We start from the raw sequence: 13,297 nt of genomic DNA on the forward strand, positions 1-13,297 counted from the left end.
TCACCCACCAGGAAAATAAAAGTGAGGGGAAAGTTTAGATTTTATAACATCATCAAACTTTTCTTCTTCACATTAATAGATTGTTTTATATTGGATATGTCTGCAAGGACGCCAAGGGAGTAAACAACCTGGTGCTTTTTTCTCCCCTTCTGTTCTAAAGACTGTGCTTGTACCTCAGACACAGAAACTCTGAGCTCACTCATCACAGGGTCCCACTTCAGTGCTCTCCATTTCCTCATCTACAAAATGGGCATCACAATCTGTGCCCTGAATACCTCCTGGGATTCCCAGCACGTAAACAGACTCCGTGTTATAAGAATTCAATACAAGCATAGAGGTGAAAAATCAAAGCTTTGTAAAACTTCAAGCTTTTTCCACAAGGGCGGTATAGTCAGCAAGGCAAGTGGTAGTTCTCCAAAAGATAGATGAAGAGTCCTAGACTTGAAGTCATAAAAATCGGGCTTTACAGCCTGGGAGGCCCTCAAACACATACAGCACTGTTGAGTGAATTAGAAAAAGGCACTCCTTCTGGACAGGCACAGACAGCCCTGCAGGTCCACAGACTGGGGAGCAAATACCACCTTTGCCAAATGGAAAAAGGCAGCCCTTCCTCTAGGGGGCGCTGCCCTGTGCCACGACTCCAGCGCCCACAAGCCCCCTGGCCAGGTACTCGTGCGTTACTCAATTTATCAGCCTTGGCTCTCCCTGCTGTTATTCTGTAATCATGGAATTATCTTTCTGACCTCTGACCTTCAGTTTCCTCCAAGGGTAAAGATGGAATTGAACTGTGACTCCGATGGCCTCCTTCACTCCTTCAGCTCTAAAAGCTACACACATTCAAACGGGCTTTTCCCTCCATCTCCATGGGGGACTATAGAGCACCCAGACTATCATTTCTGAGCTCAAATTTTTAAAGCCATCTGATGATACTCCCTAGTTATTTGAATGAAATTATATACGGTTTGATGTGGAGTGGATTAAAAATATAAACGCTTCACTGTATACGTGATGTGCCAGGTGTAAAACAACAAGGGTAACCTACGAAACAGGAATAACTTCTCTGTTGTCAGCAAAGGGCACAGATACTGATCTACCACAAGGACATTTCGAAGCCTTCACCTACTTTCCGTGGGGCTGAATGTCAGAGTCAGTGAAGCCCCTGCCTCTCCCAGAGCGCCCAGAGCACCCAGGAAGCAGGAACTGCAAGGAGCCAAAGACTGTTTTCTTTGTTGATGCCGTGTTGCCAGAAAACAGAAATTAGATCCTTGCCCAGATCTTCCTATCAGCAAATCTGAGTGCCAGCAAACACTTCTCAGCGAGACAGCAAACAAATAGCAATGTACCTTTTCAAAGCTCAGGAACTTTTAGCCCTAAAATCGGGTTTCAAGTTTTAAAATCACATATACATATAATGAACCCAGTCATAATTCTCAAAATGTTAGTAGGAAATTTGATGGTATTTGTGAACGTTTCCAAAATCAGCTTTTTTTCCTTTTCTTTTCTATTGCTTTGTATTTGAAGCAAGACGAAGGGCTTTTGGAAACAAGTATAACTAATTATGTCATTTACAGAGAAGAAAGCTGCAGCCCAGATAAGGAAAGAGAGCAGCTCCAGGTTATGCAGCAGGGTATATGTGACTGGGCTGGGATTATAAGCTAATACTCTTTCCACTCTCCCATGATGAAAACACAACCGGAACGTTGGGCGGAAAACAGCACATAAATCGCTGTGACTCATTTTTTCAGTCTCCAAGGATGAATGTTCTTACCACTAACAAAGATTGTAAATGGGAGAAAGTAGATGTGATGTTTAGAAAACGTTTTTCTTTGCTGCTTTTCTGAAGGGCTACTGCACCCACCTCTGCCCATCACAGAGGCAGGTGACCTCCCACTGGCTAGAAGAGACCCAGCCCCAGCTCAAATGCCTTTGCAGTGTCTTCCGTAAAATTGGAGCCAAGGACCAGACGCTATCTGGATGAACACCTCTGTTTGCTAACCATGCGTGTTTCTTCAAAAGCAGTGTTTCCACCTTCCTTTCGGCCTCCAAGCACCTGCCAGCGGAAATAGTTGTGGCCCAATGATGCCCCTGGGTTGTCCCAAAAGCTCCTGTGAGGCCACAAAACCATTACGTGAAGATAAACCAAACGTGGGAGAAGAAAAATAAGTGCCAGATATTAAAATAAGGCTCCCTTTATTAAAACAAATTAGACACAAAAACAAGTCCACATGCGGAAGAGCAGCAAAGAGGAGACACCACCAAAACCCATGCGGATGAAGACTGGATTCCATCAGAAATCCATTTTTCTTACTTAAGATCAAAACGCTCCTTCTTACCGGGGGACCCCACTCTCAGGTGACATGGCAATCATGCCTAGATTCAGGGGGATTTAAGATTTTCTTCTAAAGTCACTGAGGTGAAGAGCCATTCTAAACAACCTTTTTAAAGACACAACTCATAGGGATCCTTTCTGGAGCATTGCGCAGGGTGAACTGAAGTTTCCAGTGTTAAGTTTATTCTTTGGTGAAAAGACCAGAGTCAAAAACTCCACCAAGGCCCTGGAAAAGCTGGGCTCCTCTGTCTCACGCAGTGCTCATCAGAGTGGTTCTTTCTCAGAGCCTGGGGACTCTCAGGCCAATGACACGTGAGGCAGTGAAGACCTCCGTGCTGCCAGGGTGCCTCAAACTCGAACTCATGGCCATCAGCACTGTGAGAGGATGTGGCTGAAAGGCTCAGAGCCAGAAAGGCCTTCTGAGACCAAATCACATGCTAACTTTGGAACTACAGCATGCATGGGAGCTGTAGTTTCGCCAAGAGCAGACTTACTTTTTCTGCTTGAGCTTTTGGAGATGCAGCAAATGAAGAGTGTGTGTGTGTGTGTGTGTGTGCATGTAGGGGGTGACTGAGCTTTGAGAGATGAACTGATGATAAACCAAAACAAACAGACAAGACTGAATGAGGCAAAGCAAACATCCTTAGGAACAGAAGGGAGATCAGGTGACTCATATCAACCTGTTAAGTTATACCACGGCTCTGTACAAAAATAAAAATGTTCTCATAAGATTAACAATTTAAATAAATATCTAATAGAACATTCTCTCTCATTTTTTTTTATAGCTCATCTTTTGGATTGATATTCAGTTCATGCTTCCCTTGCTGTTCTTGATCCAGGATTGCGATCACTTCGTCAGCCTGTATTCGCTCCTGCAAAAAAAGACAATTCACACATTTCTGTTACAAGCGTAATAATCAGCCCAGTGGCAGATGCTTCCCAAACACTCGCAGGCATCCATCTGTACATGGGATGGATGCTAGCTCCAGTTACGGAGTGAACCCCCTCTTCCTCCCTACAGTGGGGCCTTCTCCTGCCTTCCCTATGTTCTAAGCAATTATCCTCCAAGATTTCTCTCTTGCTAAGAAGTCTTATAGAGTCAACTACTTACTGCCCTTTTTATGTTATGTTTCTAGAGACACTTCCAACTCACTTCTCCAATTCCGTGTTCAAGCTGACTTCACCATTTTCTTCCCCACAGACCTACTCTGTTCCTCTTCACACATTCCCTCTCCCAGTGCAGACCACCACTCCTCACCCATTTGCCCGAAAAGCCCAACCATAGTTTCCTGGATCTGATCAATTACTTATTTCAAACTCCTGTTTCTGCCCCTTTCTTTTCAGTGCAAATTACTGTTGCCTTAGTTTAGGCCAGGATTTCTCAACCTGGGCAATACTGACATTTTGGACCAGATAATGCTTTGCTGTGAGGGCTGTCCTGTGCATTATAGGAGGATTAGGGGCGTCCATGACCTCTACGCACTACAGGTCTCCAGCAGCAGCCGCCCCCTCCCCCCCAAGCTGTGACAACCCAAATGTCTCTGGACATTGCTCAATGTGCCTTAGGAGGCAAACCACTCTCACTTGGAAACCATGGGTTTAGGCTCTCATCATCTCTTACTTCAATTGGTACAGCAGCTTCCAAATGGGTCTGTTTCACACCCCACTCCCACAGGCCGCTAATGGAGCCCCCACACTTAAATCATGACCATGTCACTTTCCTGCTCACTGCTCACAACCCTCGTATGGGTTCCTCTTGCTTGAAGTCCAGGTCTCATCTTCATGGTGCTGTCTTGATTTAGACCATTCTCTCTTTTTTCAGCTCACCTGTCTTCTCTTCTCACCTCACCTTACACTCCAACTTCCTAACTCACCTCGAGGTCTCTGAATACAACACTCTCAGAAGAATTCCTTAGTCCTAGTCTAGGCTAAATGCCCCCTGGGGATGCTTCCATGACATCATATGCTTTCTTCTACTCTCTACATCATTCCATCCGCAGGCCCAGTTAGCCCACCTCCACATGGCATCTCAAACCTTCAGCATTTTTTCACCTTCTCTCTAACTAGGCTGGTCTAAAGCAATCTTTTGTATCCTGTAGCTCCTGGGACTGGGGGAGGCAGGGTGGGTAGGGCACATGGCTTTCCCCACGGCTAGACACAGTTCACATTTCTTAACCAGCTCGTTGGGTCTGACCCCTGCTACCTCAATGGCCTCCTTTCAGACAACTCTCCATCTTGCTTACCGCGTTCCAGCCACCCTGGCTTTCTTTGTTTCTTGACCCCTCCAAGCTCCCGCTTGTCTCTGGACCTCAGCAACCTGTTCTCTGCCTCAAATACTCTTCCCAAGACCTTTATCACAGTTGGCTTCTTCTTATCACTCAGGTGGCAACTCACATGTCACTTCTCTGGAGAGCCCTCAGTTTCCCACCCCTTCCCTTCTACTCTCAAACTAGTTACCTTGTTCTCTTTTCCACACATCATTTCTCACTATCTGAAAATCTCTCATTTATTCTTTTACTTATTTGTTGTCTGTCTTTTTCCACTGGAAGGTAAGCTCCATGAAAGCAGGGAATCTTGCTTTTTTTAATTTTATTTTTTGTCACTGCTATATTTCCAGTGCCCAGAAAAGCTACTGGCATTTGGTAAGGCCTCTATTCTATTTGATGGATAAATGTAGAAATGGATGAAGGGGTCTCTCTGTCTAACATGCCTCTCCCTAAACAAACCACGCTCATCCCCTGACACTCATGTCAAACACTGTCTCCTCAATGAAGCCTTCCTGGTTTCCTCTTTATATCCCCTGAGCACTGTGCATTTATTTGCCTCTAATAATCTTACGAACTTTGTCTTGTGTTTTAATTACTTGGGCATCTGTATTATCTCTCCACTTTGACTTCCAGCTCCCTGAAAATAGGGGTGGTGTCTTACCTAGTTTGTATACCCTATAGGTAGCCCCTAGCATAATGACCGGCACAGTAAGTTACAAGAATAAGTGCTTTACAACTTGAAAACAAAGCCCCTTTCATTCAAGAGCTTGTAACTGAAAATGCTATTGATATAAAGGCAGCTAAAAGGACTAAATATACTAAATAACAGAAAACTATCAATTGCTGTCGTGAGTAACATGCCTGAGTGTTACACTGTGAATACGGAGAGAACAACTTGCTGCTCAACAAACTGATGCAGACACAAAACATTCAGGTCTGACTCCTGCAAGAGCCTGTTGCAAGCGTGTCTCTCCTGAAGGGAAACAAGTTCAAGAGCTGGAATAATATATACAAGGAAGTGAAGCTTCTACTGTTGGGCATCCTTAAGAGTTTGTAATGCTAAATACTCCTTGAAAATTGAATTGATTTTAAAATAACCTATAACAAGCACAGAAGTTGCCAGTTCTGATGATTTATTCATAAGAAGACTTTGTTTGCTCAAGGATTCAATCTAAGAAGAGGTGCCTAACTCCAGGACTCTCAAACTTTGCTGCACATTGGAATCACCTAGGGAGCTTTTAAAACTTCTGGGGATACCCGGCACCCCATATCACTTAGACCGGAATTTCTCAGGGTGGGACCCTGATGCCAGCAGTTTGTAAAGTTCCCCAGGTGATTTCATTGTGGAGCAAAGTCTGGGAATCACGGTGTCACAGGCTAAATTTTCTCTAGTACATAGTTGCTTGAGAGGCTTTGGTCATTTTCTTCTGTGGCCACTAGATGTCGCTACTGCCCAGAGACTGGAGACGTTTCCTACTACTTGCCCTTCGGAGGAGGGGAGATTAGCATTGATGTTTCCTGGTTAGGAAGAAGCAAAGAACTTTTTTGGTGTGTTAGCTTATTTTGATAGAAAATACCTTGGAAGAGAAGGTTGGGATACTGAATAATAAAATAGATGAACTGTTTGCTGAATTGAAAACTAAAGAGAGAAAATAGTGAGGCAATTTTTCAATAAGTGGTTATCTTCAGTTAAGTAGGCTCCTTAGTACAAAACAAAAAAAAGTGTGTGCTGTGGGGCATGCTGGAATTTGCAGGTAACGAAGTACAAAGAAGAAAAGGAATTATAGGTGAAGGAGTTTGCTCCGTGCCCCCTGAAGTTTCCAGAACTCTCTGTGCTCTGTTCCCTCAGTCTGGACCATTCTTTTCTCTTTCTATGCCTGGCTAGCATATTCTTCTTTTTAAGAATAATCCTGTATGTCTTCTTTGATTCCCCCTACAGAACTCATACTGCCATCTTCTCCCTGTCTACTTCTTTGTCAACCTCTCCAAGCCCCTGGAGGTCAGGGACAATGTTTTGTTCACCCTTGTACCCCCAAGGCCTGCCTAGCAGAGTTTCCCAGGCACATAGTGGCTCTTCTGCAAACATCTGTTAAATACATGAAAGACAGCTAGAGAATGTGGCCCAAAATGCCATTTTAAAGACTAGAATTTCATAGCTTCATCAACACGCGACGCTGGAAGACACTCTGAAGTTCTCTGAAGTTAAGTCCTTGCAATGCAATTCCCATTTCAATTTCAGTATTCCATGCCTAGCAGCTCCTGAGGCTTTGACTGCAGCCACCCAGTGACAAGGAACTCACTACTTGCAAAGCAGACAATTCCATTGAACAGCGGTGGCGATTTGAAAGTTATTCCTTATATTGCGCCCAAATTTTCCTCTCAGGGACTTCAATCCATTGTTCTTTTTTTTTTCTTTAATTTTTATTGGGGAACAGTGTGTTTTTCCAGGACCAATCAGCTCCAAGCCAAGTAGTTGTTTCAATCTAGCTATGGAGGGCACAACTCAGTGGCCCATGTGGGGATTGAACCAGCAACTTTGGTGTTATGAGCACTGAGCTCTAATCAACTGAGCTAACCGTCTACCCCTCAACCCATTGTTCTTAATTCATTCCTCCACATCTTCACAGATAGAGACTATAACTTCTGCCCAAGGGCATCTAGAAGGATGAGATGATGGTCTCTTATCCAGGTTAAATGTCCTCTGCTACTTCCAATATAATAAGAACACTGTTTTACTATTTAACTTTTAATTTAATAATAACAAATAATAATGAACTTTCAGCTTCCCTCACCTTTTTCTACACGTTTCATAAATTATTCAGTGCCCTTTTTAATGATTTGTTGAGAAAATAAATCGGTCTTCCTGGTGACCTTTAAAAAGTAGTACTTCTCTCCTGATGTTACAATTTGTTAATAAAGTTCAATTGAGACTAATTAGGGCCTGCCAAATATCACTGATTTACCGACTTCTGCACACATTCACTGATAACCCATCTGATTAAGAATTGCCTTCATGCTCCCTCCTCTTTTCCTCAAACTCACACTATAAACATTAGAGGCATAATTGCTAGGTAATGGATCTGAACAGGAAAATTTGTTCTTGCTTAGAAAACAGAGCCTGCGTTAGAAACCAGAGAGAAAATATTCTGTAAAAGCTGGAAAATTTTTTTGTTGTTGTTGCTTGTTTGTTTTCCATGATCTCTGAAGTTCCTGAAATAGGTCAATAGGGCATCTGATTGGCTTTCTGGATGTGACAGAAACTCACCAATTCTCTATAAAGTGGGTCCAAGGTAAACCAGAGAGCTACAGCACACCTCTGGCCCTTGGTGACTGCCTTCACCCCATGTGGGTTCTCTCCTCCAGATGAGAAGCTGATCATACGCCCACACTTTGGTTTTATAGAGGCCTGAGAAAGAAAGCGAAAAATCAGACTCTTAATTTCTATGTTGCAAACATCTCTACAACCCTCTTTCTCTATCCTTCTATGGGATTATTTCAGTCGAGTTTTGAATCAAAGAATAATGCAATCCTGAGATTGGAGAAGACATAGATGATCTCAATCTCCTCATCTGTAAAACAAAGATAAGGTCAAAGCAACATCTAATTCAGAAAATAAAATTATTCAGGTAAAATGGCTGGCGCAGTCCGTGGCAAATAGTAATTGCTTGATACCTGCTGTGTTGATGGCCGACAAACTCTATGAAGCAAAGGCTCTATCTTTTAATTTACTTCTCTGACTCTAGCACTAGCACAGCATCTGGCATTAAGTAGATGTACAGTTAATATTTGTAGAATGACAAAAGCAAATTAAGGAGACACCTAAAGCGATGGTACATTTTTATTATTGGTCTAGGTAGTGGTTCCATGAGAGCTCCCTTTGTAATTCCTTACTTGTACATTTAGGGTTTTTGAACTTTCTGCCATATCAAGATTTTTAAAAGTCAAGTCTAATCCCCTATGAAAATTGGATTCCCATCACAATATTCCTGCCCAGTGGTCATCAGGCACTGCTTTAATACCTCCAGCCATGAGAACATGCTACCTCTTGGAGTGACACATTCAAGGGCCTCTAGGGTTGAAAAGATTGACACAGTCCTTCCAAACTTGTGCATGCCTCAGGTGGAGCTGTCCAGCAACGTTTAAGTAGAAGAGGGTAGAAGGAAAAAGGAGGCGCTGCTGGGGGCCCTGAGCCAGGGTATGGGGTCAAACTAACAGGCTCTCCAAATCAAGCGGGCATAAGCAACGGGATATTAGGGGCCTTGCTCCCATGGTTAAAGAAGTGTCTGAGGCAAGTGGAGTTCAATTTTCCTTCTTGAGAAATGTAGAAACCTTACTCATTCCATAGTAGAGCTTAGGAAAGTAAAGGCAAAAAAATAGTACCCACAATTCTATTTGATAACGTGGGTCTGCTCTAGCTAGCTATTTTCTGAATTGAGTTGATGCATGCCCTTGAAAAGAATCTTCGGTTTCCTTCACCCATAAAATGGGAAGGCTAAGTTTTTGTACTGCCAGTTCCAGGAGGAATATTTGAAAAATTTCCTGAAATCCTTAGCTGCTGCCTAACATAGGTACTCCCAGACAATGTGACCTACACGTGAAGGTTGAAGGTATATGAAGGAATCAAAAAGTCTGAGTCCCAGGGTGTGTGTGTGTGTGTGTGTGTGTGTGTGTGTTAAAGGGAGGAGCAGAGACAAGCAGTCAGTTTGTGTAACTCTTCTATTCACAATAGTAAGGACTGATTTGACTTTGCTAGAGAGTTGCTTTTCTTAAGCAGCTTTATCAAGGTGTCTTTTCTGATGTAAATCTAGAGAGTTCAGTAGTTACTGGTTCTCTCAGTATCAATCTGATTTAATTTTTCTGAAGAAGGAAATTGTACATTTCCACATACGAACAGCAAAATAAATAATACCTGACGCATATGACGCAGGATAGGAAAGCCCTCCCCGCACACATGGCGTTAGGATCTCATTTCAAGTTTTCTGGCTGCTCATTACCTCGTGCTGGTCAGGACTCACGCTCATTTAACCACACACGGCTGTCACTGCTTCTATGTGTTTGCTGGATCTTGGCAACAACATCTTACAATACTAAATTAAGGGCGTGGGGGCAACTTAACACTTTCTCTCTGATGGAACTGGAAGAATGAAAAGCATTTTTCACACAATAAGAACTTTGGAAAAGTTTAGGAAAAGAAGCCATCACTGCCAGTTGGAGCTTGTTGGAGTTGATTACAGATAGGTGTGTGGCCTCACAAAAGTCTCCGGGTGTAATCTAATCAGAGAGGGAGCCTCACCTGTTGTATATCAGGGACATGGAGGAATAAACAAACGCCACTGATGACACTGCTTCTATAGGAAAATAAGTCCTGAAGTGTAGATAAATGATGGTAAACATACTTTTGGAAACAGCTCCATAATGATTTTCGTTTTTCATGAAGCAAATGGAACTCATTAACTGCTATCTTCTTGAAACTTGCACAAAGAAACCCAAATCCCTAAATACCCATGTTTCACAAATCAATGCTGGTGTTGAAATAATCCATGAATCTTCCAAGTGGGATAAAAGAAAATTCCTTTCGCTTTCCACCTAGTGGATGATTAAACATCAGAGGAGCCTTCGTGTCGGACTTGTTTTGAATAAATGTAAACCTTCAGCCATTATTCAGTTAATGATACAATTTCCAGATTTCTCAGAAATAAAGGACTGAGCAGACTTCACCTCCTGTGCAGCCAAAATTAGGTTATTCCCGTTTCATCTGTCCCTCTAGAGCAGCGGTTCTCAACCTTCCTAATGCCGCGGACCCTTAATACAGATCCTCATGTTGTGGTGACCCCCAACCATAAAATTATTTTCGTTGCTACTCTATAACTGTAATTTTGCTACTGTTATGGATCATAATGTAAATATCTTTTGGTTTTCCGATGGTCTTAGGTGACCCCTGTGAAAGGGTCATTCGACCCCAAAGGGGTCGCGACCCACAGGTTGAGAACCACTGCTCTAGAGTCAAAGAAGAGGAAGCTGAAGAGGAAAATTATCCACTTCTCTTTGATATTGGGATTGGGTGCCTAAGAATTCTAATTATCTACAAAATCCCCTAGGAAATCTACCATATGCATTCATCTGAAGTTGAACTAATTTGGGAAAATAAATCTCCCAACTTGAAGCTTTTAAGTGAAAACATTGTTTAAATCAATTTTTCCTTTACTTTTTTTGAGGGAGGAGTGATCAGATTCGGTTATTTTTAAAAGAGTTACACCTTTCTCTTAAAATGATAGGTCTGTTAAAGGAGAAGATTGTCTGCTTTCACATCTTTAAAAAGAAGCATTCCAGTTAACTTGCATTCAACAACGAATTACTGATTCCCACAGTATTCCAGGCTCAGCTGCTTTCAAGCACTGAGCATTTCCAAATTTGGCCACAAGATGGAGTAAAAGCAAAGAAATCTTTTCAACCACCTGTGATTTTTTTTTCTTCTTTTTTTTTCTTTCCAATTAGATGAGTTGCATTTTTGAACCTCAGTGTCAGTGTTAGAAGAGCTCAGAAATCCAATCTTTTCCACACAGAAGCTCTTCAAAAACAGAGTTTTGTATAGGGATTTTACACTCCGACCAGGACCATCAATCTTGATTTTATTGCCCAGATAATGAAGCATCAAAATACTCCCACGTTAATATTTAAGCTTTTTACTAAAAAGTGTTGACATCATGGACTTTTAAATATACATTGCTATATTAAATTGCATGAAATACTATTTCTTAGTGATAACAATGTTTCTGGATAATTTAAACCAGAATCCCCATGGGTTTTCCCTTTAAACCCAGTAACATACAATTTTTGAATATCATCTGCTGATATCCCAGCGGTATGTCATGAATGATAAATGGCTGCTTCACTATTAAGAAAAAAACCTGCAAACTATGAGGAGAAAGCCATAAAACTAAGATAAGGTTTGGGAAATTGCTTATATAATGCAAAATCCTTAAAGTTTATTATATGCACGTCCCAACTATTTAGATTTTATAGGGAAGAAAGAGATTTATTTATTTATAATTTGATTATCTCCTCAATTGGAAAACCTTCTTTTCTACCTTTGGCTTGAAGACCGAAGGATACTGCCTATATGGTCTATAAATGCTCTGTAGGCTGGTTTTCCAAAGGCATCGGTTTGCTTTAGAAGATGGTGGCTAATTTAACTTTTGATTTTTATCTATGAAGGTATGTTTAGGATCTCATCCAAAGCATGCCATGTGCATACACACACACACACACACACACACACACACATACATATATATATGTACATACACACACATACATGCACATATCTATAATAATTTGAAAACTAGGAGGCTGAAGGCCAATGCTCAATCTAAGCATGTACAACACCAGGTTACTTGAAAACCAGTCTGTAGAATCATTTGACTTGTCCTAGGCTTGGGTGACTTAGGGGTTTGTGTTTTATGTTTCCATCAGATGACTTGACAGAGTCAGAAGACCAACATGTTGGTTCCACGTCTAACTTAACTAGCTATATGATGATGAGCAAATCCTTAATGTCTCTATTCTTTAATTTACCCATCTGTAACATGGACTAGAAGCTTGTTATTGATGGTTCCATTTCTAACATTTTTATGATGTATACATTTGCTGGGCCTCTTTCCACCTCTTGAATTCTCAAGCTCAGAAATATCTGAAATCCAACAGTAAGCATCCTTGGAGATGGCAGGACTGAGATGAAAAATACTAGATAAATTTGCAAGAATCGGTTTACTTACAGTCACAGTTTTGGCATCCATCTCAGTGAATATGAATTCTCCTCCCTCAAAGTCGTCATTCATATATAGGAGAGCACTGTAAGAGGAAATGGGAAACCATCTGTGCTCTTATAGCCTCACAACAACATTACCACAGGGTACTGAAGACTGGTGGGGAACTGGCAAGTCTGATTAGTAAGTTTCCTTTCAATTAGACATTGAAATAATTGACCCCCTAAACCTTAAGAGTTGGATGTAGTTTGGTTCATAAATAAATATCTCAGGGGTATTTATTTTTTTATTTTATTTTATTTTTTACTAGATTACCACCTTATTACAAAGGATATTAAAGGATGCACATCAACAGCCAGATGAAGAGATACATGGGCCAAAGTCCTAAATAAAGGAGCTTCTGTCCCTGTGGAGTTTGGGGCCTAACATGGTGGCACATGGAAGTGTTCTGGTACCCCAGCATGGAAGCCCCTTGAACCCTCTTCTTTTGGGTTTCTTGGAAGCTTCATTAGGTAAGTATGATTGATGAACTCACTGGCCACTGGAGATTGATTCAGGGGTATTTATTTATTCCACCTACATTAAGCTTTTAATTGTAGTTCAAAGCTCATCTCATATGTCACTTCCTTAAGAGAAAACCTAACTAGACTTAACCTACACCTTTGAACCTGCTCACACTACTTAATGACTCTCTTCTTCCCTTTTATATTAATAGTAACTCTAATGAATGTGTTTTTTCCCTAACTGGCTGGAGAGCTCCAATGAGCATAACCTACCTTTGCAGATAGAGGGCGCTCAGTAAATGTTTCTGTATAGAACACAGAGTGGTAATAATTAACACACTAGTATATACATGGTGACTACAACTCCTGACTCATCTCTTTACACAGTAAAATATCTTTCAATAAAACACTTTTTCCTCCCGCGTTAGCATT

General features: G+C 41.6%; 1 protein-coding gene across 1 annotated transcript in view; it reads right to left on the reverse strand.

Annotated features, from left to right (window-relative positions):
• Positions 1–2,173: 2,173 nt before the first annotated feature.
• The window catches only part of P3H2 (prolyl 3-hydroxylase 2), a 185,354-nt gene continuing 174,230 nt past the window's right edge, over positions 2,174–13,297 (reverse strand). Inside the window, exons 13-15 of the mRNA XM_019623614.1 lie at positions 12,372–12,447; positions 7,862–8,002; positions 2,174–3,201 (exon numbers count right to left, since the gene is read on the reverse strand). Of these exons, the coding sequence (XP_019479159.1) occupies positions 3,109–3,201; positions 7,862–8,002; positions 12,372–12,447 (310 nt within the window). The 3' untranslated portion in view covers positions 2,174–3,108. The remainder of the gene's footprint in view (positions 3,202–7,861; positions 8,003–12,371; positions 12,448–13,297) is intronic.

Source organism: Hipposideros armiger, unplaced genomic scaffold, assembly GCF_001890085.2.
Source record: "Hipposideros armiger isolate ML-2016 unplaced genomic scaffold, ASM189008v1 scaffold_14, whole genome shotgun sequence".
Classification (NCBI taxonomy): domain Eukaryota; kingdom Metazoa; phylum Chordata; class Mammalia; order Chiroptera; family Hipposideridae; genus Hipposideros; species Hipposideros armiger.